Genomic DNA, 27,004 nt, shown 5'->3' with positions numbered 1-27,004 from the left:
CAAACTTCCTAGAGACTAAAATTTCTTTGTTCAGAGGCACGTTAGCTACCGTGTATTACATCATTTTAAAAGCTCAAAAATAGACTTTGCTTACCCCGGGCTACAGTAGGATACACATCAGTCCATCCCCAGTTGGCATCTCAAAGGACCTTTCTTCAAACTGAGGAAGAGTATTTCCTGAAGAATTCCGAGGGGGCAGAGACCTTTCAGGCGTTTGACAGCAGGCTTTTTATATATAGCCTTGTCCACTACCTCACTCCTGCTTCCTTTTCATCTCCGCCATCCAGGACACTTCCTATATAGCCTTGTCCACTACCTCACTCCCTGCTTCCTTTTCATCTCCGCCATCCAGGATCACTTCCTGTGGTCTGCTGTGCAGCTTTATCTCTGCGACTTCACTGGCAGGCCAGGTGGGGAGCACAGTCTGCCAGGGAACTGGAGTCAGCATATCCAGGAAGTGGAGGGGAAATGCCAGGGTGTGTGTGTGTGTGTGTGTGTGTGTGTGTGTGTTAGTGTTAAGCTCTGCCAGGTGGAAGGCCAAAACTTGACCCCTAATTATTCCTGGCACTTCCCCCTAGAATTCAGAGGAAGCAATTTCTATAGAACCCAACAGGTTTTCCTTACCGCCTTTCCTTGTACTATAGTATCGAATGCTATTGTAGGGGTAAAGGAATTTAAATGTTAAGTTTACCAGGCCAAGGGACTAATTTTGGACACTGAGAGAATACATTGGAAAAGATTCAGTCTAAAAAAAAATACCTCTCAAAGATAGAAAATTTATGAATTTTCTTATTATGAGGTCTTTCTTAGAAGAAAGGCAGCAACAGTGACCAACATTTACTGACTGTTCTCTCTTTCCATGGAGTCTCATCCAGTCTGCCACACTGTGCTGCGCAGGCATTCACACAGGTCCTCTTCTATAGGAGAAGCTGGGTCATAGGCCCACGTGAGAAATACGGATGTTTCTGCCCCGGAGTCTCACTGGGATCTGATCTCAGACAGGCTGTCTTCGCAGACTACAGCAATCAACTGCTGCAGAAACACTGGTTCCTGTCCCTGGGGTCGCATGCACGTCCACCTGTGGGCTGCACATCAGGGCAACTCCAAGCCCTTTATCAATGTATAGAGATTGTTTAAATCTTTTGTAACTCAGTAGTACCTTTGGTAGCATTTGTCATGTCCCACACACACACATAGGCACCCCACACCCTCCTCATCCCACAAGTGGAATTCTAGAGTGAATGGGAGAGAGCTAGCAACCCCTCCCAAGGGTGAACCAGGTCCCCCAGACTCATACAACGTAGTGCGCAAGAAAGATACTGACCGGTGTAAAGAAGTGGGCTTGCCAGCCTGGTGGGCTGGTCCATTCATTTGTGCATGAACATTGCTGGGGCAACTTCAGCAGAGCCATGAGCTCAAGCAGAAGACACTGCTGAGATTTTAGGATATGTGAAGTCAGTGATTCTTTCTTCCCCATTGCTTTTCAGCAGAATCAGTGCAGATGGAAAGAGACACATCTTTATAAGTATCCATCGTGGGAGGGCGCGGGCTGTAGTAGCCACATGACCAAGTGGGTTTGTCATTGTTAGCAAGTGGATCAGTTCTGTGCGTGGCTAGTCCCCTGCCTCCTGCCTTGTGGAAGGCAGATTGCTAGCTTAAGGAGAAGTCCGCTGACTTGATCATCACGTGAAGGATTTTGACTCTAAAGGAAAATAGATTGCACTGTTTTCCTAAGCTGTTGGTTAGTTCTCGTAGCAGCATACGCTCTGTTTCTTTGAGAAAGCCCTGTCTATCTCCTTCATTTGAATCCATTTAAATGACACAGACAAGATGAGCAAGTAGCACAGAGTTCAGGTTCTAGTACCCACTTGGGAGAAAGCAAGACCTCCTGTGGACACACTGTCTTCCCATAGTAGGATGACCACGCTGTGTGACAGACACTGGCCCTGGGTTCCTGAACTGGGTGTGGTCATCTCAGGAGCACACATCTCCACCCACAGTTGTGGATAGTACTGTAACCTCCATGTGCTCTCCTGTGCTCCAAGGGACCTAAAGCACTCGTGTCTGTGTGTGGTTTAGTAGTGGGTGGAACACCTTTGCTGAGGCTGCAGCATTGCTGAGACTTCAGCAGGAGGCTCGTCTGAGAATACCTCTGTGCCCAGTTCCTGCCTGAGAGACTCGGTGTTCCCACTGAACGCCAGATTGAGCCTCTGCAGAAGGGGAGAGTGGCTTCTCTTCCCTTTCCTTTTTCTCCTTTGTGACAGCCTCTTCCGCTTCGCTGCCTGTTTATTTTGCTCCACGCTGCAGTGACATGTGGCTCTTTCTGTGTGTGTGTCCCACTGGCTGCCGGACTCTCGGGGACACTCCTTCCTTCCTTCCTCTCCTTCCTCCCCCTCCTTCCTTCCTTCCCTCTCTCCGGGAGCAGTCTGCCAGGGGTGTCCTCCCCATGTGAGCGTCCTGTCCCTACACCACTCGCTCACCGTGCCCTGTCTGGTCCGCAGCTGTGGACATGGCTGGAGGAACTGCAGAAGGAACTTCTGGACGACGTGTACGCCGAGTCGGTGGAGGCCGTCCAGGATCTCATCAAGCGCTTCGGCCAGCAGCAGCAGACCACGCTGCAGGTGACAGTCAACGTGATCAAGGAAGGGGAGGACCTCATCCAGCAGCTGAGGTGGGCCTCACCCCTCCCCCTCCTCCCCACCCCCCTACCTCTGCCTGGCCCACACAGATCCCAAGCTGCACAGTGGGTTCCTGCTTTTATCGGTCTTTGAACAAGAAGTTCCAACGTGCTCTCCAGAAGGCCAGGGACAGTTTTCTCCCCATCCCACTCCCCATCCCCCTCAGTTGAAAAACTGTGCTAGCTGTTCACCTCAGCACTAACCACGTCAGAATTTAACTTTCGTTACTGTGTTGTCTTTGCCCTCTTACTGAAATTTCCTTATAAATGGATGCAGCTGACGCTCTTGAGACCATGTCTCTAGCTCCAGGGGACCTGCCTGTCTAGAGTGTGGCAGCATGCCCGTCTCTCAGCTCAAAGGTCAGGTGGAAGGTACCAGGACAGGCCCCCCTCCCCCCAGGGCTCCTCTGGGCCGGAGGCAGGGCCAGTTTGGTTCTGTTTCCTCTGGAGGCAGATTTGAAAATTTCTTTGATTGAGGGACCCTTAAGGGTAGGCCCCCTACCCCTAACTCAGGCGTCGCTTAGGACAGTTGGTGAAGTCACTAACTAAACAGCCTCACACGATCCTTAGTAAAGATTTTACTGAATACATTAGAAGTTTACCTCTCAGGCAGGAGGATTGCCACAGCAGAACCAGATGCCTGCTGTTCTCTCTACTTAGGGCTCTCCCAGCACGGTGTTCTGTACTAGTGGACTTCTCATGAGTGGGCCATAAAGAGTACTGCTGTGTCCCTGCAGCCGCAGGCGTAGCGGAGCAGGCTGCTCAGAGGAAAGGGCTGCTGGTGTTTTGCTAGGGGACAGTGCCTTCCCTCTTCTGAGACAAAGTCCGGCTTCCTGCCGGCCTTCTTCCCCTGAAGATTTGCGTTGCCGGATCTGGTGTCTAACAATGTGAGACTTTCTCATCCAATTCCTGTTTGTCTCACTGATGTCCCGTCTGCTTCTCCACTCACACAGGGACTCTGCCATCTCCAGTAACAAGACCCCACACAACAGCTCCATCAACCACATCGAGACGGTGCTGCAGCAGCTGGACGAGGCTCAGTCCCAGATGGAGGAGCTCTTCCAGGAACGCAAGATCAAGCTGGAGCTCTTCCTGCAGCTGCGGATATTCGAGAGGGATGCCATCGATGTGAGTGACCCACCCCGGTTCCTGTCCCGTGTCCTCCCCACTACCTGAGCCTCTTCCGATCCGGGAGGGGATGGGGACAGAAGGAAGGCCCCGAAGCACTGAAGCTCCTGTGGCCGCTGGGGAGGCGGGGTGGTCGGCACAGGTGGCAGCAGCAAAGCATGCTCCTGAGGTGGAGGGAGTGCCACTGCCTCCCCTGGGGCAGATCAGCCCTGGTCAAACAGTGCAGGACTACACCACACTCCTCTCTCCTAGAGAGAGCGGCCTGTGGAGCCTCCTATTCCTCTCCTCCTCCCTCCTGCCCCCCCTTCACACATCCCTCTGTTTTCCGTTTCTCTCTTAGTAAAGGGACTGATTGTAGCCCATGCATTCTACGGACTAGAACTCACCTCCCCCCAGTGAAAGTGCCTTTTGGTTTTCCATAATTTCTACCCTAGAATGGATTTTCCTATTTGGTATGTGCAGAGAAGAAAGAAACATGTACTTCTTTTATCTTTATTCAGTGAGAAGGGGGCGCCTTTGCTCAGCAGAGAAGAGTCTCTCATGCTTGAGGTAGTGGCGCCAAGTCTGAGTGAACCAGATTGAACTGTGGGAGACTCTGTCAGAAGAATCAAAACTATTTCATAACTGTGTGAGCCCTGTGTCCTGGTGCCTGGCTGCTTACACAGCTGGTGGTCAGAACCGGCACATGCGTCCTCTCTAGACCACTCAGGTCTAGCCTGTGACTGCAGGGTCTCAAAGCGCATTATTGTGTGTCTCACTGCCTCCCTTGTGTTAGCGCTCATTCATATTGCTGTGGGGTACTCACCTGCCTGGGCCCTGAGGTGCCTCAGAGGCTTGGGACTTGGTGCAGAGGAGGCCAGAAAGGCCTGCACAGACTGTCTCTGGTTTTCTCAGCTGCAGGGAGATCCTCTGTGGGCCACTCCCTTTGGCCCGTTCTTCAGCCTCAACTTGCAGGCACCTTCAGCTGGCTGACTGTCCAAACTCCATAAAAGCAGCTTTGTCTTAGTTAATAAAAAGAGCTGCGTCAGACCCCCTCTAATCACAGTGACTGTCAGCCTGCTCACTGCTCTCCACGTCTTGGCCCTCGGATCCTTGTTGAGACACACAGAGAAGGCATGTTAGACTCTTCCCTGTGGGGACCCACTGGTCTTGGCCTGTCTGGGGCTTGGGGTGGCAGCAAACAGGGCAGGCCTGTTTTCTTCTGACTCCAAGTGACTTTCTCTTCTGAAACTTAGTGGGCTGTTGAATGTTTTCAGTTACAAGATAGACCAGCCAGAAGCATCAGTTGAAGACCCTCTTCTAGACTCTTCTGCTGGTTGAAAGTACTTCCTACTTTATTTGTATTGATGCTTCTTAGCTGTAATTTAGCCTGTATCAAAACCTCATCAGGAAGCACAAAGACGCGCTTTCCCTGTGGAAACTCCTATGCCAGGCAGCAGGCTACAGAAGCTGTCGACTTCGTGCCCCGCAGTGATGTGTTTTACGTTTCCCAATAGTAACAAGTGTCTGATGAGGGTAGGAGCCCCTTCCACCTACTCTGCATCTGTTTGTTTCTTTTTTTTTTAAATATTTATTTATTTGTTTATTATGTATACAGTATTCTGTCTACAGGCCAGAAGAGGACACCAGGCTTCATTACAGATGGTTGTGAGCCACCATGTGGTTGCTGGGAATTGAACTCAGGACCTTTGGAAGAGCAGGCAATGCTCTTAACCGCTGAGCCATCTCTCCAGCCCCGTTTGTTTCTTTAAAAGTTTTTAAACTGGTTTTGTTGAAGCCTGATCTCTATCCCACAAAACTAAACACGTGTGGCTTCCGTGCCCTCTTGAGACCGTTGGCCCAGACACAGTGAGATGTGGCGGCGTGTGTTTGAAGTCCTGATTTGCACAGTTGCTCTTCTCTCTCAGATCATCTCCGACCTCGAGTCTTGGAATGATGAGCTTTCCCAGCAAATGAATGACTTTGATACGGAGGACCTGACCATCGCCGAGCAGCGCCTACAGCACCACGCAGACAAAGCCCTGACAATGAATAACTTGACTTTTGACGTCATCCACCAAGGACAGGATCTTTTGCAGTATGTCAATGAAGTCCAGGCCTCTGGTAAGAAAGGTCCTCCATCCTGTGCCAGCTGTGGGTTCTTCACAGCACCACGGCACTCGGATGACTAAATGCTGAGCCATCACCTGCCAATACCAGTTCTTTTAAAGGAAGTGTTTTGCATTTAGTTTCACACAATACAGTCACATTTAGCTTTATGCTTAGAAAACTTACCCTTAAATGTTTCAAGAAGTGTTTCAAGTAGTAAGAACCTTAATGGTGCAAAGTGGTTGGTTGTCTCTGGGAGTGAAATGTAAAACCCAAGGCGGTGTTTTCACATTTCTTATTTTTAGCTTCTGTGTCCAGCAGATGGCACTGCAGCCCCAGTATGTGACTGTCGCATGGGGAGCTTACACAGCCGTGTCCTGCATGCATTGCTTGCTTTACACATAGCCAATTAAATACTTCCTGAAGAGTGCACCAACCACTCATTTCTGTCAGCTGCTACTCTGTCACTGAGTCCCTGAGGTAGGAGGTGCAGTTGATTGGTTCATCTGTGCGCCTCCTCACACCCTAGTGCACTGGATGCATGTTTAAATGCATCACTGCTGCCCCGGGCCTCTCTGAACCTGCTGGCTGGTACAGGTGGTGCCCAGTGGACAAGCAGTTCCCAAACCACATGGGTAGTGCCCTGCTAGGGGAGAGGAGAAGGTGTGAGCTGGCTTCTAGGGTCTCCCACCACTGTCCACAGGTGTGGAGCTGCTTTGCGACAGAGATGTGGACATGGCCACCCGGGTCCAGGACCTCCTGGAATTTCTTCATGAAAAGCAACAGGAGTTGGATTTAGCTGCCGAACAACACCGGAAACATTTGGAGCAGTGTGTGCAACTGCGCCACCTGCAGGCAGAAGTGAAGCAGGTGCGTGACACTGAATCATGATGGGAATTCTGGCATGTCAGCTTCAGGAAGGATTTCCCATGATCTCCATATAGTTGTCCTGATATGTAAAGTTAGACATGCCCCAAGACGGCATCTTATGATAAAAGTGGAATGCCATCAGTATAAACAGTAGAAGGAAATGAAGCATTGTAACCTGCAAATATTTTTTTGCCTCAAGAAAAATCACTTGTTTAAGAGATGAAGTAATTACGCTCTTTGAAGACTGTCTTTGCTTAGACTGTGATGGTGGCTTTAAAATGTTGTTTTACCCACTCCATGAGTCTGCAGTGTTGTTTACCTGTCCAGGGTCCATGTGCTATAACGGGCTTAGATTTTGCTGATGTGTAGTGTCTTAGTTAGGATTATCATTGCTGTGATGAAACATCATGACCAAAAGCAACTTGGGGAGGAAAGGGTTTATTTCAGTCACAGTTACATATAATAGTTCATCATCAAAAGCAGTGAGGGCAGGAACCTGGAGGCAGGATCTGATCCCGAGATCATGGAGGGATACTGCTTACCAGCTTGCTCCTCATGACTTGCTCAACCTGATTTTTTATAGAACCCAGGACCACCAGCACAAGGATGGCACCACCTATAATGGGCTGGGCCCTCCCCACCAATCACTAGTTAAGAAAATGCCTTACAAGCTTGCCTGTGCTCCTGTAGACTTTCTTAATTGAGGGTCCCTCATCACTGGTGACTCTAGCTTGTGGCAAGTTGAAATAAAACTATGTAGTACAGGGAGCACTTCTCTCATGATTGCCAGATTAACAGTCACATCTTCAGCCATTACCTCAGCGTTCGCAGGCATCAGGAACCTGAAGGCGAGAGCTGCACGGGTGTCAGAAGAAGTAGTTTTCAGAACTGACCCAGAGACTTCAGTTCCAAATCACAGGCCAGGCTCGGTGTCTCGAATGCTCTCACCAGTAGCTGAGAACTGTTTTTATTTTAAGCGTATTTCAAAAGGAAAATGTTATGCATGTACCTTGGGGGTTTCAGCCGCAATCCAGAATGAGCTTCCACAGTGATGGTGTCCTCTCCTGTCAAAATTGATTGCTTCCTGTGTGTGAACTTGAGAGTCTCATGGTTTGGCCCCTGAGCATCATAGTGCAACCTGTTTCACACCTGGGCTGTTATGTCATTTAACACCGGCACAGCACAGGAAAGCAGTGAAGCAAACGGACTGCCCTTACTAAGCAGGTGACCAGTCTTGCTGTGGATTAGTACTGAGAGTCTGAACAGGAAGTAGCTGGGCTTCCCTCAAAGGATGCAGAACTCTTAGAACGCGGAGCCTGACCTGTTCTGGCCTGTGTTTGCACAGCCTGCTGAGCTCCGCTGCCTTCTCAAACAGCAGACTCACAGTACTTTCGAGGCAGTGCTTGTGATGAGAGCCCTTCGGGGACTGTGGGCATTGTCAGTAGGGTAGTCAGGGAGTCAGTGCTGCGCCTCTATGAGTTCTCCACCTTTCTCATGCCACAACCCTTTAGTACACTACTACCTCATGTTGAGGGTGCCCCCAACCATAAATTTATTTTTATTGCTACTTCATAACTGAAATGTTGCTACTATTATGAGTTATAATGCAAATATCCCATGGTCTTAGGTGACCCCCATGAATGGGTCGTGACCCAAAGGTTGAGAACCACTGCTCTATACCACTTTGCTGACCCATCCCCCATCCCAGGTGGTTTGCAGGATGCACTGGACGTTCCTCTGCTTACAGTTACCCTGTGTCCTGTTTCAGGTGCTGGGCTGGATCCGAAATGGAGAGTCCATGTTAAATGCTGGCCTCATCACCGCCAGCTCACTGCAGGAAGCCGAGCAGCTGCAGAGAGAACACGAGCAGTTCCAGCATGCCATTGAGGTAAGGCAGGGCCGAGGGTGGACCTTCCGGCGTAGAGACCAGCCTGATAGTTCTTGGTGTGGCACCAGCCCCTGGAGCCAGCTGCGGCTTGAATGGAAAAGGAACGACAGCGCTCATCAGCTCCCCATTGATTGTGGAGAAGGGAGCAGCCCACAACTGCAGCGAATTGAGGACAGCTTGCAGCAAGGGTCCAGTGTCCAGGGCCCCCTTCTGTCCCACGAAAGGGTCTTAATTAGCAGGATGCGTGATCTCTGATTAGAAGTATCTTAAATCAGGGAGCTCAAATCGGAGCCTGAACTGAGGCATTGTAATATCCTGCTGATCTTACAGGCACAGTGCTACATGGAACCAGTAGTTTGTACTTCAGACAAAGTAGAGCGCTAGGGGTGTGAAGGATCTCTCGCCATGACCAGGCAGTAGTCCCTCTGATGACAAAACTCTCCATACTTGCTTAGGCAACAGGATTCACCTTGATAGACTGAGGGGCAGTACTACACCAGACAGTGACCGAAAGCCTTGTCCGGGCAACTCACCCTTGCTGTTAGTGGTGCACTAGTTGCTTTGGAATGGGTTTCTTTAGGGGTAGGTAACAGTTGTGATAGGTGATCTCAAAGTATAAGCAGGGCTCCAACTCCAGGCAGCCTTGCAAACCTGAATAGCTGCAATGCCCAGGGGCTTTTGGTCATCAGGGTCAAGTGTCAGTCATTTGGGAATCTATATCATAGTCAGTGTTTACAGGATCATTCCCGCTGCAACAGGAGAAATGAATGATTTTCTTTTCTCCAAGGTGCTTGTGTGCCCTTGCTGCTGGTACCTCGTGTTCTAGATCTTTCCTGCAGAGCCCCTGGCATCAGACGTTAGGTTTTACCATGTTGTTTTCTTTGTGTGTGGCTTGGAACATTCTCAGCCTCTTCTCTCTCTCTTTTTTCCTTTTCTTTTAAAAAACATCACTAGTTCTTCAAAACTCTTTTCACTGGAGTCTAGTGCTTCAGTTGAAAATGAAAAGAAAAGGCATTCACTATAGCCTCCTCTTTCCCTCTTGTTGTTTTGCCTGCAGTGGCTGTCACAAAACAGTCGGTAGGGATAACAGACTTGGCAGAGTTGACCAGAGCTTTAGAATATCAGTTTTAAGAGTTGTTCCTGTTGCTTCTCAAATGGAAGACCCCACAGCTGAGTGCCATTCTGGAAAGTCTTAATGCATTTCATCCTTCACTAGATAAATTAATATCAGCTTGGTTGCTGCCAGGCCTAGAACTACCCGCTTAGTTCTTAGTGAGTAGTAGCTAGGCTTGATTCTCTTAGCCATGGCGAGCATTCCAGTTCCTGCCTCAGTGTGTGAGGCCCTGCTGAATGAGCCTTCCCATCTTTCCTGTGTCTAGAAAACACACCAGAGTGCCCTGCAGGTCCAGCAGAAGGCCGAGGCCATGCTGCAGGCTAACCACTATGACATGGACATGATCCGCGACTGCGCAGAGAAGGTGGCCTCGCACTGGCAGCAGCTCATGCTCAAGATGGAAGACCGCCTCAAGCTCGTCAATGCCTCGGTCGCCTTCTACAAGACGTCAGAGCAGGTGGGCACAGAGGGCCTGCTCCTAGGCCCTCTGCAACTGACTTTTCTGGCCTTGAGGGACAGCTTCACCCCTACTAACATAACTCTCGGTAGTGAACACTGAGATCCAAGTGAAACAGGGATGCCACGCTCTGCAGTTAAAGTTCCCTTGCTTCTTCAACTGTTGAAGAGTAGCAAGTGACAAGCAGCTGAGAGAACATAACTTTTTCTCTCTTGTGTGGGAAACTCAGTTCTGGCTTTGCTTCTATTCTGAAATCCCTCCCTGCCAGCCTCGAGTCAGGCAAAGCCTGCCGGTGGCCTGTAGCCCAGGTGACAGGTTGGACAGCAGGTGCTAGGTGATTCCTGAGCCTGGATCTCTGTCCCCGCAGGTCTGCAGTGTCCTGGAGAGCCTGGAGCAGGAGTACAAAAGGGAAGAGGACTGGTGCGGTGGGGCCGACAAGCTGGGCCCCAACTCTGAAACCGACCATGTCACGCCCATGATCAGCAAACACCTCGAACAAAAGGAGGCCTTCTTGAAGGTATAGGGCTGGGTCACACTGATTGATTGAGGGCCGCAAGGTCTCCTGACTGTCATTTAGAAGTGATTCTTGTTGGTTGTGGATGCATGTGTAGATGTAGTTTGAACTTTGAGAGGAGGCCCCACGCACACATGGCTCTGACTCTTGCCTAGCATGGAAAGTGACCGGGATGGTAGCATCGATGACAAACTGATCATTTTCGTGAAATTCACTGTCTTACCAGTTTCATGGGGAATGAACTAGAAATCTATGAATAATGATTGGCTAGAAGTTACAGTGCTGTGTAGCAATATTATGGTGATGAGATTTCTCTGAGGCAAAGTTACAACAAACTGGAAGGAAGCCCCATGAGTTTTGCAGACAGGAAGTGATTGGCTGGTTGATATGGTGAAGCATAATGCCTTTAGCTTGGACATTCAGCCTCTTTAGGCTGTAGACGGCATCTCGGAAGATGGAGAGACCCCAGGTAGGGTGGACACCAGTGCTTGTGGCTGAGGGTGGGTGCTAGCATCACTAAGCAGCCTCTTAGTGAGTTAGTCCTGTTCAGACAGGCTGTTTTCTTCTGAGAAAGTTAAATGCAGGCTCTCAGGAGTGGTTCATTACGCTTTTATGTACATCCTGTTGGCTCACACAGAAGTCATAACTGTGTGACTTTGTAAAGTGGTCAAATGTTCAGAAACACTGGCCACAGGAACGCATCCACACTGGACTTTTAAACAAGTCCTAAGCGTCTCTAGCTTAGGACTCTAACTCCTGGCAGCTGGGCCCGTCAGAACGTGGCTGTTTGCTTGTCCTTGTCATTTTACCCGGGTCAGTTTCTCTCACTGCTTCAGCCTTCTGCCTCCCCGGCCCCGGTACACCATTTCCCATTGTGTTTAAAGATCTGTTCATGTCGGAAGATCATCTACCAACAGGGTTATTGTTTAGTCTGGGAAACTGCATTGTGACTCTTTCCGTTAGGGATCCTGTTGTTGAGTAAGTTGGGATGGGACCATCACTGTAGCTTCCACGCTTTAATTGTGGCTGTGTCAGACACGAGCTTCAGTCTGCTCCCCCAGCCTCTGTCATTGGTTTACTAATACCAACTGCCGTTAGGTACATTAGTTTGGAGATTTGCCTCTCTTGCTTCATAATCCACATAATAGGAATTGAATACCACTTAGTTAACATATTTTCACTAAAATTACACAGGAAAAGCCATGTGGGTGAGTTTATAGAAGGGACCTGTGCATCTGTGGGTATTCCTCCCCTCACTCCTCACACTGAGGATCTGCTGTACGTTGCTGACGTCACCCAGGAGTTGCCTAGCACATCAGCAATTCCCAGTCACATGCCACCACAACAATGCAAAATAGTTAACCTCCCCAGGTTTTGAGGATTGCACACTAATAACCGAGGAATGAGTCTGGCCACTCCGGTTCCTTTACATATTGTGTGTGACAGTCTCATCTATGAGGTGGGGCAGAGAGCCTGGAAGTGTTTACTATTGGTTCGTCCTTTACAGAAATCTAGGCCCAGTGTAGCTGGGCCCCGTGCTACCAGATTCCCAGTAGTCTGCAGTCCAGGTGAACTGGAGATGCAGGGACCTCAAGGCTTGACTAGAAAAGGAAGGGTTCCGCTTCCTCTTTGACAGCCTGTGCACTAAGCAGTCCAAACATGATCTGACCTTGCAAGGTGATGAAGTCTGTTTCTTTTTAATTTTAAATAGAATTTAATCTCTGCATTTTGTAAACCACAAGTTGGCCAAATGGCTGTTAAGTAAAAGACTTCTGATAAGGTTTTATGAGACTGGTGTTTCCATATACTCATAAACACAAATCTGCATGAGTCACATCACCTATACATTATCCCCCAATTACATATCTACATTAGTCACATGACCGATATGTTGTCCCCCGGGTACCTTTCTGCAGGAGTCACATGACCGCTACCTTGTCCTCCATTGTTTCTTAGGCTTGCACACTGGCCAGAAGGAATGCAGACGTCTTCCTGAAGTACCTGCACAGGAACAGCGTGAGCATGCCAGGAATGGTGACACACATAAAAGCCCCGGAGCAGCAAGTGAAAAGTGAGCATGCTGCCCCTCTGCTTCCCTGTCGCTCATCCTAAGTGTCCAGGTCGTGCTCATGACAGCCTCATTAGCTGTCAGTTCAGTAACAGAGTCCCAAGGAATATGTGGGCCAGTAATATACTGTGTTAGCTAAGTACAAAACAGAAAACATCGCAGTCAGGCTGATGGTTACTGTCCTTGCCTGTTAATATATGTGAGTGTACATATGGTCAGAAATGAAAGCTGCAATTATCTATATGCAAAGTAGTTTTAAAAGCTAAGTCAGAAATCATGGACCAGTATTGTGGCTACAAAGTGCTTCAATGTATAGCTAAGATATGGTTAATTGATAAAAGCAAATTGCAAAGTGTTATATAGTTTAATACCACTTGAGTATAATACTTTTTTATTAATTTAAATGTAGATGGATAGGAAAAGTTCTGGGGAAATTTATACCCAAGTGTGTATACAGAACGTGAAATAGATGAAGCCTGAGGTATACAGACAGAGTAAGTAGCTACCGTAACCAGTTTCACCCAGCTGGACCTGAGCTTTATCTGCAAACGTTGTAACATGGATCAATCCAGGGAGTCAGACGAACGGTCTCAGTGTCTCTCAGGAACTCCAGCCACCCCCAGACCCTCGGGAAGTTAACACTGTGCTTAGCTGCTTCTTGGAGAACTTATTACTACTCAGTCAGAGCCGGAAATGCGAGCAGAGGGATTTCTTGATGCACCGATTGCCGTTCGCATGCAGCGCTCGGGTGGAAGTGGTAGCTTAATACTCTGACGGGTTTAAAATTTCAGAATAGCTGGGCGTGGTGGTGCACATCTTTAACCCCAGCATTCACAAAGGCAGGTGGATCTCTGAGTTTGAGGGTAGCCTGGTTTATAGAGTGAGTTCCAAGACAGCCAGAGCTACTCAAATAACCTTATCTAGAAAAAAATTAAAATGAATATATTTCCTCTGCTTTCAGCAACTGTAGCTGAGCTATTTATTGGCACTGACAGAGCTGCAAGAGAGGCAGTCATTGCCTTCATTATTTAGCATGCCCACTGATGAGCTAGCTCGTGGGCCCCAGTAGATGGCTAAACTCATGGTCACATGATGGCCCCGGGTGAACTCAGCAAGTCACTAAACAACATCTGGCCTGACTTTGCTAACCTCGGAGCAGCGCAGTGCGGCCGACCGCCGAGCTGACACACAGCTCAGACTCTGTCGTGCGTTCTCATAAAGCGTACAGTCTGCAGCTTTTAAGACTTCCTAATATGAGAAAATTATATTACAAGTACCAATCGTTTGATATGGAATTTCTGTCTTGATACTATTCCCGAAGCTTTTTCTTTGTTTTATTAACTTCTAGAATAAATACTATAAAAAAGAAAACTTAAAGGTGTTGTCTTAGACAGAGTTTCTACTGCTGTGAAGAGCCACAATGACCACACAACTCTTCTGAAGGAAAACATTTAATCGAGCCCTCAGGAGGTGGCAGCAGAGATCAGAAGTTAGACTAGGTTGTCCGAGCTATCTGTGGAGTTCCAGGGTTATCTGTTTAGGAAATTGAATCTGTGACTTCTATGTCCCAGCAGTTTTTTGTGGCTTTTTATGTGCCCAATGTTTTGACAGTAACCATTGTGTATCAGTTTTAGTTTTTCTATAATAAAGTATTTTTGCCTTCACTGCTCCATGGTCCTCTGCTTCTCTAACTCCCCCTTTCCCCTCCTAAGGCTTTATGTTTAACAACTTTAAGGAAACAACAAATTATTTTTAATTTCCTGCTCTATTGCACCGTTATTTTAAGACAGACTCATATGTATCCCACAGTGGCGTCAGACTCAAGGGTGAGAGAAAGAGGAGTCTGCTCCGGGTGCCGACTGAGGGCTTAGACAGGAGCAACATCTTTCTTAGCCTGTCTTGCTGTGGCACAAGCAGAGACATCTAAGTGAAAACAAGGGATTCAAAGGAGAGCAAGCACCAACATCTTTTCCTTTCCCTTCTCAGATATCTTGAATGAACTCTTTCAGCGGGAAAACAGGGTATTGCATTATTGGACCATGAGAAAAAGGCGGCTGGACCAGTGCCAGCAGTATGTGGTCTTTGAAAGGAGCGCCAAACAGGTCAGTGTGTACCAGGCTTCCCACGCCCTCCTCCCATGCTCACACAGGAGTGGTCAACAGACCAGTGCTCTACCCATGCTCACACAGGGGAGAGTGCTCAGCAGGCCAGTGCTCCACCCATGCTCACACAGGAGTGCTCAGCCAGGTCAGTGCTCCACCCATACTCACACAGGAATGAGTGCTCATCAGTTAGTGCTCCACCCTTGCTCACACCTCCTTTCCTAGACGGCCAGAATTTTGTTATAAAAGCCCTCTTTAACACACTATGTTCTGATGGCAGAAACAGTCATGCCTTTTAATTAAGTTTGTAACAAAAATCAAGCCCCAAAGCCTGTGAAAGTGTGCCGCCCTGTTTGTTTCATGCTGTACAAGTGTGCCATTTGGTTTTCCCAAGCTGCCTTCTCTTCACACCTGGAGCTGCCAAGTAGAAGTCATCGACACAATTATTGTTTCCAAAGCTTTGTGGAGTCCAGGCTAAGTGCATAAAGAAACTCAGCAGGTGCTTTCTCTCTTATACTGCTGTGTTTATATATTAAGGAAAAAGTGAATTTTCAGGTAAATTGAGCTAAAACCACATGGGAAACATGACAGAATTTCTAATAATTCAAAATAATCAAAAAAGGTTCTTGGGTTTGGCTGAGGCAGAGACATGAAGGGTTCATTTTCTCCTGAGGGCACTGTGGGGTAAAGTGCTTATGATGACTGTCTGTCATCAAACTTCGTTTTAAAGTAATCTATTCATCTCAGTTCTCTTTGGCTTCAGTACAGGCAGAGAAATACAGAATTAATTTCATTCCCTCAAAACTGAGTGTACCTAGGCTTGGGGTGAACATCCTCTGTGTGAATGAAATGATTGCCACCCAGGGCTGCTCCCTGTGGTCAGTCAGTGTTGACCTCTGTCCTAACTGAGAGTCCAGTGTGGGCTCTTTGTGAAACCCACACACAGTACCACATGCCTGACCCCAAATATTCAGCCAGGTCTTGCTGGCTAGGGAGAAATGAAATTTCAGCTTAGGTAGTTCTCACATAGCATATAGATTTTGTTCCAGGCTGATAGGTTAGTTTCAAAGGACAGCCGTGTCTAGAATGTCTCAACTACCTACAGATTATGGACCTTGGATCTCTGTTGATCTCTTCTCTCATCTGTGATCAAACCTGCACAGTCATGGGCTGTGGTGTCTCATGACACTCCATTGCATTTTCCTAACACACTTTTAAAGGTGTTCCACTATGCTTTGTGTTATGAATGTGACTCTGGTTCCTAACAAGGCAGTGTTACACATCCTTTTACATGTCTTATCTCTCAGAAAAGACAAGGTACAGTTCAGCTTCAGGGAGACACAGATGTGCGTCCTTCTCCTGGCAAAGCTGATGGGGATCTGTCAGTTCTGCTGTCCTGAGCTCTGCTCTACATGGACCCATGGCATCTGGTGGACATTCGCGGCTCATGGCAGATCATGCTCCCTCAGATTTTGCGGTTTTCAGTGTCGCACACTAAGATTACTAAGTGGATGGCAGTGTGGAAAGGGGCATGGTCTCCATGGTAGCACCTCTGGGCTCGTCATTCCCCTGGCCCTTCCTGCTTCCACCTCCCAGGCCTCCCTCTCTTATCTCCACCACTGAAGCTGCCTCTAGGGACGGAGTTCATGCTGTTCTTGATACTTCCTCTCCTCTTATCTGGCCCTGGGTGTCTCCCAGCCCTGACCTCTATTTTTGGCTCCCAGATGTATAAATTTCTGGTATTCCTCAGTGTGTCTCTACTTTGGCCTCACCAGAAGCTAAGCTGCTCTCCCGAATCCCTGTGCCCGGGCCTCACCCTCATGGTATTCAGTGAGGAGTGACAGGTGTGTCTTCGATCCCCGCCTTTTCTTTGTTCTCCTTTTGCCCCCCCTCCTCCTTTGTTTCTTAGTTAGGGGTGCTGACCTCCTGTGTGCCCCACTCTACCCTCCCCATCCCAACAGAGCCTCTGCCATTTCCACTCAGTCTCCATTTCCTCCTTCTCTATACAGTGGCCACATTCTGGGCTACAAAGAACTCCAAACTCTGCCCGTGCCTCCATGGGCTTGCTTGCTCTCCACAACCTCTGCTCTGGCCTCTTCTGCTTTCTCTCCTGTGGCAGGCCGAGCTGGCCTCTGATCATACATGTGCCATCCCTGTGCTGCTCCTTAGCCTGCAAGTCCCACCGGAGACTCCGCCTCTCATGGCCTCCTCCTGATACGGTCCTCCTCCTGATACAGTCCTCCTTCTGATATGGTCCTCCTCCTGATACAGTCCTCTTCCTGATATGGTCCTCCTCCTGATACAGTCCTCTTCCTGATACGGTCCTCCTCCTGATACAGTCCTCTTCCTGATACAGTCCTCCTCCTGATACAGTCCTCTTCCTGATACGGTCCTCCTTCTCTTGTCATGATTGCATTCTGTGATTCGCTTTTCGTCTATCTCCTTTGTGCTTTGTAAGGTGGGGGGCAGGCATCGGGTTCCCCAGTTCCTCATGGAATCTGACTGCAGCCTGGGGTTCAGGCCACTCTTATTCCTGAGGCCATCTGCCTCCACGGTGTATACTTGGAAACACTTTTCAATGAAGCAGAGAAGTCAGGGGTGCAGAATAGATTGACTGATGCAGCCTTCATTTTTTGTCAGTGTTAACATTGTTTCCGAGATGGAGTGACAGTCTCTAAGCAAATGTCCGGCTGACAGCTCAACTGCCCCATGACTTGATTTCTTTTTTGCTACAAAAATTCCACAGCTGGGACTGGGGGCAGTGGCTTAGGAGGTAAAGTTCTTAGGACTAAATTTGAACCCCAGAACCAACATTTTTTTAAAAAGTTGAGCAAAAATCAAAACAAAAAAATAATGTCAAGCTATAGAGGTACACACTTAAAATCACAGTGCTGAGGGAGGCAGAGATAAGCATATGTCTGGGGCCTCGTGGCCTGCCAGCCGAGCCTATTTGATTAGTCCCAAGCCAATGAGAGAAACTGCCTAAAAAAAAGAGAGAGATGATGGCTCCTGAGTGATGACATCATAAATTAACCTCTGACCTTCACACAGGTTCATCCGCACAGGCAGTAATGCACACACACTGCCAACAATGCAGTGATGTATCTGAAAGAGAAGCTAAGTGGGTGTTCCAACAGCAACATGTTAGCACAGATGCTTCAGGACTCTGGGACACAGAGACGTTCCTGCTTTTTAAAATGCTGATTTTCCTTAGCTTGGCCTGTTCAGATGTGCTTAAATAGTCTGGTTCCATTTTAAGCAGCGACCCTGAAACCTCACTGATACCTGTCTTCAGGCGTTGTCGTTAGACTGGGAAGGCAAAGTCATGTCTTCTCCTGGCTTCTCGTCAGCGGGAGATTACGCATAATGTGGGATGGGTCCTCTCCACCCCCAAAGCACGAGTGAAGCAGGCATCAGCCCAGGTGGTTCCAGGGACGTAGTAGTCAGGGAAGGAAACCGAAGGCGGGAAAGGCACACCTGTTTTGACTTGAAACTCCATAGCATTAGAAAGCTGTGGTTCCCTGTGTGTCCAAACCTTTGCCATCACAAGGTTTTCAGACCGTCCTACACCCACCCCACCTCTGTGCTCTTGAAAAGAGACAGTGAGCATAGGTTCTCTGACTGTCCTGTTGTTAGGATCATGGTCATAAGAACCCCTTGAACCATTACCACATCGGTGACAGAATCCTTTTGCCCTGCCCTGCTCTTTAACCCCGAAGCCATGATGCTCCTGCCAGCCATGTATCTGTATGAGGGATTGTTAATGCGTGCCGACCTTGGCCTACACGACAAGGCATGCAATAATATTTGCTTCCCTTAAACATCTTTGCATTGCTCTCCCCTAGGCGTTAGAGTGGATCCATGACAATGGGGAGTTCTACCTTTCCACACACACCTCGACAGGGTCGAGCATCCAACACACGCAGGAGCTGCTGAAAGAACATGAGGAGTTTCAGATCACGGCCAAGGTAAACCTGTGGGAATGGACTTCTGATCTGCGAGTCTTCTCAGCTCTCCCAGCACAACCCAAAACATCCACTTCAGGGAAGGGTACTTGTCAGAGGCAGCGTTGAGAGAGGCCTGTGATGCCAGAGAAATGGCTGCCCAATGGGGTGCCATGGGCTGAGCTGATGTGATGTCCTTTCCCAGTGGGAGCCTTTAACGGTCTCGCTTTGTTTACCTGTGATGTGTTCACCTGATTTCCCCGACAACCTCTATGTCTCCTAGCTTTTGCTTTGTCTCTCGTGTTATTTGATCAAGTCTTCTGTTTTTCTGAAATACTAGGGGGTGTGTGATATGATTCTGTATTCCGTGCCTTGCCCTTCCTTATCACCAGTTCCTGGAAAGTGTCACAGTGACATTGCTCAGCGCAGTCCGTTCCCAACACCCTTTCTGGCTCAGCTGGCAAAGCTGATGTCACAGTCTCGGTTACTGACTGTTCACGTGTTTGTGACACTAGAGGCATTGCCACTTTTCTCTTTAAAAGAGAATTGGTTACCTATTTCAGATGGATTGTATCTTGGTGTCACATGGACTATAAATAAATACACACATTGACACAAATTGTTCCCGAAAGCAAGCTTCCCGGGGGCTGGTTCTGGTCTTTATCTCGGGGTGGTTTTGAATTGCCTAGAATTAGTTCCCTCCTCTATGATTTTGCTGCTTTTTTTTCCCTCAGAGTTTGTTTTTAAATAACATTTGTTTGTGTTGGGCTATACGTGCTACAGCATACATGCAGGGGTTGAGGACGGCTTGTGGGAATTGGTTCTCCTTCGACCATGTGATCCTGGGGATCAGACTCAGATTTCCAGCTTAACAGCAAGTCTCATTCAGTGACCCCCATGATGGCCTATAGCCGTCTGAAACTCAAGTTCCAGGGAATCTGATGCCCCAGCACACCGGTGGTGCATAAATGGACATGTAGGCAAAACATCCATGCACATAAAATGAAAATAGATAAATCTTGTTTTATTTTTAAAGTGTAACTGAGAAAAGCAGGTTCCTTGAAATAATAATTTGCTTCTTTGAAATGTCAGATCTCAAGGTAAACCCAGTAGTAGCTATCAGTGAAAGGCTGCTGAGAAGCCAGAGCTGGGTGAAGCTGAGGCTGCGTGTGCATAACCTTGCTGTATGGTGCACCCTAAAGCTAAGGGGAAAGTACAGAGTTTTGATTGACTTTATACTTTTCTGTGTGTGCATGAAGTGAAATAGCCTTTGTTATAAAAATGGAGCTGCTTCTCAGAAGAGAGTTTGCTGTTGGTGAGTTTTCCTGTGGGCTGTTCTTGGTGCCTGGTTGTCCCTGAAGATCTGGGGGTCAGAAGTAGATGCACAGAAAAACATGTATGCAGCAAGGAACTGCTTATGCAACACACATCTGGTGCACAAAGTAGAGTAAAGCTAAAGAACCTCCTTCCTTCCTTCCTTCCTTCCTTCCTTCCTTCCTTCCTTCCTTCCTTCGTTCATTCACAGATCATTCTGCAGATTCTTACTGACCAGAGGAGACCCTTGACAGATACACTCAGTTCTAACTTTGAGCTCGTAGGAACGCCACTCACTGTGGAAGAGCAGAGGGAAGATTGGCAGTCCAGCCTCTGGGAGGCAGGCTGGATGGTCTCAGGGCAGACAGGGTGCCACTTCCCCTGTGCGTTGGGTTCACGTGCCTCATAGCACTTTCCCGTTGTTTTCGCAGCAAACCAAAGAGAGGGTGAAGCTATTGATACAGCTGGCCGATGGCTTTTGTGAAAAAGGGCATGCCCATGCAGCAGAGATTAAAAAATGTGTGACCGCGGTGGATAAGAGGTATAGAGACTTCTCTCTGCGCATGGAGAAGTACCGGACCTCTTTGGAGAAAGCCCTGGGGATTTCTTCAGATTCCAACAAATCGGTAATTGCTTTGTGCGCCCTCGGACCAGTCGTGGTCTTGGTCCCGTGCCATCTCAGCTGCCCTCATTAACTGGCTTCACTGACTCTCGTTCCACAGAGCAAAAGCCTTCAGCTGGACATCATTCCTGCCAGCATCCCTGGGTCAGAGGTCAAGCTTCGGGACGCTGCTCACGAACTCAATGAAGAGAAACGGAAATCTGCCCGCAGGAAAGAGTAAGCCAGCATTGCCTGCCACTGTGAAGGGAGTATCAGCCAGCCTGCTAACAGACTGCAGGGCGAGCGAGGCAGTCAAGTGTCTGAGACTTGGCTTTTTCAGCCTGCTTCTCTGAGAGCTGACCTCTTATCACATGACTCAGCGTCTTGTCTTGTTTTCTCTGTGCCTTCCTTTCCTAGGTTGGCAAATTGCTTGCTAACAGTGGTAGAGAAAACTGACAACTCAGATGTAGGTATTTAAGAAGTTTGTAAGCTATGCTTACTAACTAAAGATCTCCCTACCCCCACTGAGTTCCCGCTCTGGTAGTTTTGTTGCCCAGGGACATTTGGCAATGTAAGGAGAGATTTGATTATCATTTTGTGGGAACAGGGAGGGAACAGTGTATCTGGAATCCAGTGGGTATGGACTAAGGAAGGCACTGCTAAGCCAGTCCACAGTAGAGCTGGGCAGCCTGGGTGTCGCCATAGGCGCTCTGGTGGAGTGTTTTCAAATATCTAGGAATTAGTAGATGGCTGTCTGTTCTTGATTTACCTCCCTCAAGCCTTTACTTTAGGTGTAATACTTCTAGGCTCTCCATTTTATTTAATAAATCTCTATAAAAATAGGTGACAATAAAGAGTAACAAGTATATAGCTTAACTGAGCTGAATAATTTTTTGTTCATTTCAAGGTTCATAATGGCTGAACTAATTCAAACTGAAAAGGCTTATGTGAGAGACCTTCGAGAGTGCATGGATGTAAGTCTCCTTGTTCATTCAGACTGAGTTTCAGCTTCTATTTGGTTATTCTCTGTTGCTGGTCATCGGGAGAGTGACAGTGTAGGGTCCATGTTCCCCGTGTTCTGTGCTGTTCCAGAAGTGCGTTGGCTCCCTGCAGAGATGACACAGCACTAAACCTGTCTTTCCCTCGTCACATGGGCTATCCTGGCTCACATTCTCTGTGGAGAGAATAGCAGCTTCAAAAAGTGTGCCTGACAGTTATGGCGCCTGGTATCCAGGCACACCCTGGATGGTTTTGTTGTTTTGTTTTGTTACCTTGTGACAGATTTCATTTCAATTTTGAAACTGGGAATAAGATAAAAACTATAGTAAATCTTCCCAAGTGTTAACAGCAACTATAAAAAGAGACATTTTTCATGTTTACTCAGAGGGACCACTCTCACACACACTCCTAAGCTCCTGGTCCCTGTTTATCGGCTGTTGGAGTGGCTGCTTCTTGAAAGTTTGAGTTGATTTTTTTTTTTAATCCCTTTGCTTCCTTCTTGGGCAGACCTACCTGTGGGAAATGACCAGTGGGGTGGAGGAGATTCCCCCAGGCATCGTCAACAAAGAGCTCATCATCTTCGGGAACATGCAGGAAATCTACGAGTTCCACAACAAGTGAGCGGCTTCACTCCGGGGAGTGGTTTGTTAAAACCCAGAGACTGCGGTGCTACTCCATTATGAGAAAAGATTTACAGCCGAATTTAGCAGAGCTCAGTGATTCTGTTGAAATTTGGCTAGAGCCAGTCAGCTGTGTATATTTAAATTTCTTCTTCTACTTTGAAACATGGAATGTGGTGTTTTTCATTGCGTTCACGACATTGTAGTGAGGACCAGGTGGTGCGCCTCCTGTGGAGGAAAAGCACGTCTGTTGGCCAGCCTCTCCCCACGCCCCCTCCTGACTCTCCCAGCCCCTAGTTTACTCTGGATTCCTAGGATTTGACCTTTCTAGGCTCTGCTTGTAGGTGAGATCGTAGTATTTTCTGTCCAGCTGCCCAACACTAGTGTCTTCCTCGAGGAGACTGCTAGTGTGAAGTCTCAGTTAGGGAAGATTCATCAGATAGACTGCTTCAAGTTAGAGTAACTTACCCTAGTCAGGAGCTACAAATTTTGCTAAACCTAAAAATGCAGAGGACACAGAAGCTTTTCAACTCTGGCATATTTTACTAGTAAAATGGTCTCAGTGCCTTCATAACAATAATCTCTTTCTCCTCTACAGCATCTTCCTAAAGGAACTGGAGAAGTATGAGCAGCTGCCAGAGGATGTGGGACACTGCTTTGTCACCTGGGTAAAGAGCCCCCACTACCCGTTCTCTCTCACATGGTGGGAGGAAGCAGGAGGGCTCCATGCACTTCTTCTCAGTCTTCTGCTGCTTCCTCAGCCCCTGGAAAAGCACACCTTCCCTCCCAGAGAGACACTCCCGCGGGTCCCACTGGGATGCATTCTTATTGGTCATACTGATGGCTTGAACTAGAGTATCAGTCTCTGGTTGATGCTGGGGTTTGTCCTAGGTGAGGACCCGGTCTGCTCAGGGAAGAGGCTCTCGCCCAGGTGAGGCCTCTTAGTGCAGTGGCTTTTCTTCGAAAACAGTTTCTCCTGTGGAAGCTTACATTTTCTTAGTCCAGAGAGTTTATTTCCCACATCAAAGGCTTTTACATTGTGACTTGTGGTTGGGAGAAGATACCTAATTAAAATGTTCCTATTGTTTTCTCTCTCTCTCTCTCTCTCTTTTTCTTGTTATAGGCAGACAAGTTTCAGATGTATGTCACATACTGCAAAAATAAGCCTGATTCTACTCAGCTGATACTAGAACATGCAGGCTCCTACTTTGATGTAAGTTTTCGATTACTAAAGAAGCCGTGAGAATGTCCAAGCTGAATTCACTATGGGTGAAATGCAACTTTTACCACACTGCTAGAATAATATTTTATTTTAACCTGTCATATTTATACTGGAGTATTCTTTTATGTTTTATTACATTGTATTGTGTGTGTGGGATGTGCGCATGCGTGTGTGCGTGAGCACACGTATGTGTGTGCTCATATGCATGTAGCTTAGGGGACAACTTTCAGGAGTTGGTTCTCTCCCTCCACTGTGTGGCTGGCTCCTGGAGGTGAAACTTGGGTCATCAGGCCCTGTAGCAGGTGCCTTTACCCATGAGCCATCTCACCAGTCCCTATTTTGGGATATTCTTGTATGTGCTTCTGCTTAAAATGCATCTACTGTATTAGAAATCATATGTGTATAAGACATTTAGGTCTTTAGTATAGTCATACTTGTAACTATCCCTTATATATTATTATTAATTTTATATGCAAGAGTATACATAAAAGATATAAACTTACTAATCTCATGCATTTCTGAAAGTGACCTAACAGGAAAGTTCTAGCAGTTCACTACCAGGTCAAGTAGATGTCCATCAATTGTATGCTTGAGTAGGCTTAGCATGGGGGGGCCTCCGCTTTTCAAAGATGGTGCAAAGATACTGTTTCTGTAAAGGGCAAGGGACACAATATTATTAATGTATTTTGGGTTTCAGAACTAGTCAGATGTGTGGCAGATTGTGACTGACAGAAGGTACTGAGTGCTCTGTACCCGTGGTGACAAGGCCAGGGAGTAGTGGGATGATCTCTCACAGCACTGCTTCTGTCTCTGACGAGACCTCCCTGTGGAGGACCCTGTTACAACTGTTGTGCTCAGGGAGGACTCACTGTGTAGTGAAGCCTTGCCCAGCCTAATACTCTGATCTTTGTAGTATTTCCCATGCAACCACAGTCTAGAAAGTCTAAGCAGAGAGAGCATGTGCGCAGCCAAAGCTTTAAAACAAAACAAACAAACTCTGTTGGGCTAACAAGATGGCTCACAGGTAAGGCACTCACCATATGGCCACACGATGGAAGAAGAGAACCACCTCACGAGTGTTCTCCGGCCTCCACACGGGGCCAGATAGAGAAATACAGTATAATTCCTGGAAACCGTGTGTTTAAGCATTCAAGAACAAAGGAAGTTATACCTACCTGACCGACACATGCCTTTGGTGTCCATTGCAGGGTTACTTTGACTTTTGGTTATAATGTCCTCCATTCTTTGGGCATCTTATGCCCTTCAATTATCCTTTTCCCCAGCAGCAAGCATTACAGAACACCCATCGTGTGTTTTACTAGCTGTGAGGTGCTGGACGGCATTCCTGCCTTCCTGTGCGGCATCTGACAAAATAGCCTCAGATTCATAAGCATGGTGACTCCAAGATTGACAGTAAAAGAGAACACTCTAGATATACTGTGACTCGGCACTCTGCATCCCCTTCTGCTCCACGGTCTGCCGTCCTCCCATGTGACCTGGAGAAGTGTGTGCTGGGGTTCTGACAGCCCTCAGCAGGCTCAAACACTGGTCATGGATTGAATCAAGAACTTGTCACTGATGTGATAGTGTAGCCATTTGTTAATAGTTTGACCTTATGATAAGGCTTTTCTGTTTCTCATTTTTATTTAAATGTAGGAGATACAGCAGCGGCACGGGTTAGCCAATTCCATCTCTTCCTACCTGATTAAACCTGTTCAGCGAATAACAAAGTATCAGCTCCTTTTAAAGGTAAGTGTGAAGCCTCTTCAGTCTGCAAAGTCTCCTAAGTTACTGACATCTGTTCTTTGCATGTGTGTCTGTAGTATTTGTACATGTGGTTTTCCTCACTGCCGTTTCTTGACCTATCTAGTTTCTAAATGAAGCAGTTACATAAGATCATATTCCATGGTTGTGCCATGAAGGTATATGGTTGGCACTTGGCTGTAGCATAAAATGTCTTTGACTGAGAAGTAAGTCATCAGCTCGGTCCTTCCCTGTCCTTAGACTCCAGTGCTGACTGTGTGCCAGGCACTGTACACCGCATCCTGTAGGTGTTTAGCCTGCAGCAGAACTGACCTGAAGGTATGGAGACTAGCTGCCCAGGGTCAGGAAAATGCCCAGAATCATCGCTGGTATCTGCCAGCTCTGAGCCCACACCTGGCTGTTGCCCAGTTTTTCATTGAATCCGCAGTAGCTTGCCCTCATGTGGCTCCCTGTGTCTGCTAGCCATTTATCACATGTTTTGTAGAGCATGCTCATACAGATCCCAAGAGCTTCTGTCAGACTGGCATCTGCTTTGTGTTATAAATAAGTTTATCAGATGTGCCCTTACAACATTTTAATTGTATATTAATATATAGTATTAATATATGTGTATTATGATTAGTTTCAACAGTATGAAGGTGAACAACATCACAGATGAATTATGTCATGAGTGCATGTTTTCTTGTAAATAACTTTCAATGCAGCAGCTTTTGCTGGCAAAGGTATTGTATTTTCTTTGCTGGTGAAATGTATGAAACTTTAGCATGGACACTTCACCAATCCCAGCTATGCCAGCTACTGTCCTGGGTGCCACGGAAGCAGACTGAAGCTAAGGGTAGCTCAAGTCCTTTCAGTAAGAAAAACCTAGAAACTGTAAAAAAGTTGCTGCGTTCTTTTGTACAAGTAATATTATTATGGAGCATTTCTATTGGAAAAACTCTGCCCTACACCCTGACCCTCAACCCCACCCCCAGCAGAATCAATACAGTGCCAGGGATTAAGCCCAGGGCCTCACATGTGGTAGCTGAATGCCCTACCACCAAGCCCCACCCCACCCCTTCTCCTGTGGACTTACATATTTGAAATCTTACTGAGTGACTTGATGACCATCCCTACAGGAATCTGTGGCTGCTGTGAGCAGAAGGTCAGCCAGAAGACAAAATTTAATTTGTTTATATCCAGATAATTTCCCCTTTGCATCCTAATTCTATAAAAGTGCTTTGTCTTTATCTCTTATTGCCCTCAGAATCAAAGGCTTTGTTCTCACCCTGTGTTTCCACTAAGATTGTGCTATTTCTAAATCTTTCCTCATTTTCCTAAAAAGTTCCACTTGGGAGCAGTAGTAGACTACATCAGACCTCCCAGGTGGGAAGGCGATCTCCACAGGCAGGCGCTGAAGTGCACTATACTCTCAAGGCAGTTTCTGCCCCGCTCCACAGAAGCGTAAATATCTGACCACAAGTGAAGGCACCTGTCAGGGATGAGTTTCTCTAGCGCAGTGGTTCCCAGCCTTCCTAATGCTGCACCCTTTTAAGATACTTCCTCATCTTGTGGTGACCCCAACCATAAAATTATTTTGTTGCTACTTCATAACTGTAATTTTGCTACTATTGTGAATTCTATATAAACATTTT

At 47.4% G+C, this 27,004-nt stretch overlaps 1 protein-coding gene across 3 annotated transcripts in view; it reads left to right on the top strand.

Moving 5' to 3' along the window:
- Trio (trio Rho guanine nucleotide exchange factor) overlaps positions 1 to 27,004 on the top strand; it is a 286,618-nt gene that overhangs the window by 163,914 nt on the left and 95,700 nt on the right. For all 3 annotated transcript variants that reach the window (XM_085676587.2, XM_085676586.2, XM_085676588.2), the window contains exons 12-28: positions 2,502 to 2,671; positions 3,631 to 3,805; positions 5,713 to 5,908; positions 6,597 to 6,763; positions 8,532 to 8,651; positions 10,031 to 10,222; positions 10,590 to 10,739; positions 12,693 to 12,807; positions 14,791 to 14,906; positions 18,752 to 18,874; positions 20,596 to 20,790; positions 20,887 to 21,002; positions 21,673 to 21,739; positions 22,272 to 22,381; positions 22,983 to 23,052; positions 23,508 to 23,597; positions 25,263 to 25,355. In XM_085676587.2, the coding sequence (XP_085532713.2) occupies positions 2,502 to 2,671; positions 3,631 to 3,805; positions 5,713 to 5,908; positions 6,597 to 6,763; positions 8,532 to 8,651; positions 10,031 to 10,222; positions 10,590 to 10,739; positions 12,693 to 12,807; positions 14,791 to 14,906; positions 18,752 to 18,874; positions 20,596 to 20,790; positions 20,887 to 21,002; positions 21,673 to 21,739; positions 22,272 to 22,381; positions 22,983 to 23,052; positions 23,508 to 23,597; positions 25,263 to 25,355 (2,265 nt within the window). The remainder of the gene's footprint in view (positions 1 to 2,501; positions 2,672 to 3,630; positions 3,806 to 5,712; positions 5,909 to 6,596; positions 6,764 to 8,531; positions 8,652 to 10,030; positions 10,223 to 10,589; positions 10,740 to 12,692; positions 12,808 to 14,790; positions 14,907 to 18,751; positions 18,875 to 20,595; positions 20,791 to 20,886; positions 21,003 to 21,672; positions 21,740 to 22,271; positions 22,382 to 22,982; positions 23,053 to 23,507; positions 23,598 to 25,262; positions 25,356 to 27,004) is intronic.

Source organism: Myodes glareolus, chromosome 15 (assembly GCF_982192425.1).
Source record: "Myodes glareolus chromosome 15, mMyoGla1.1, whole genome shotgun sequence".
In the NCBI taxonomy this organism is placed as follows: Eukaryota; Metazoa; Chordata; class Mammalia; order Rodentia; family Cricetidae; genus Myodes; species Myodes glareolus.
The sequence above is the reverse complement of the archived record's forward strand: the minus strand, read 5'-3'. Positions and strand labels throughout refer to the sequence as shown.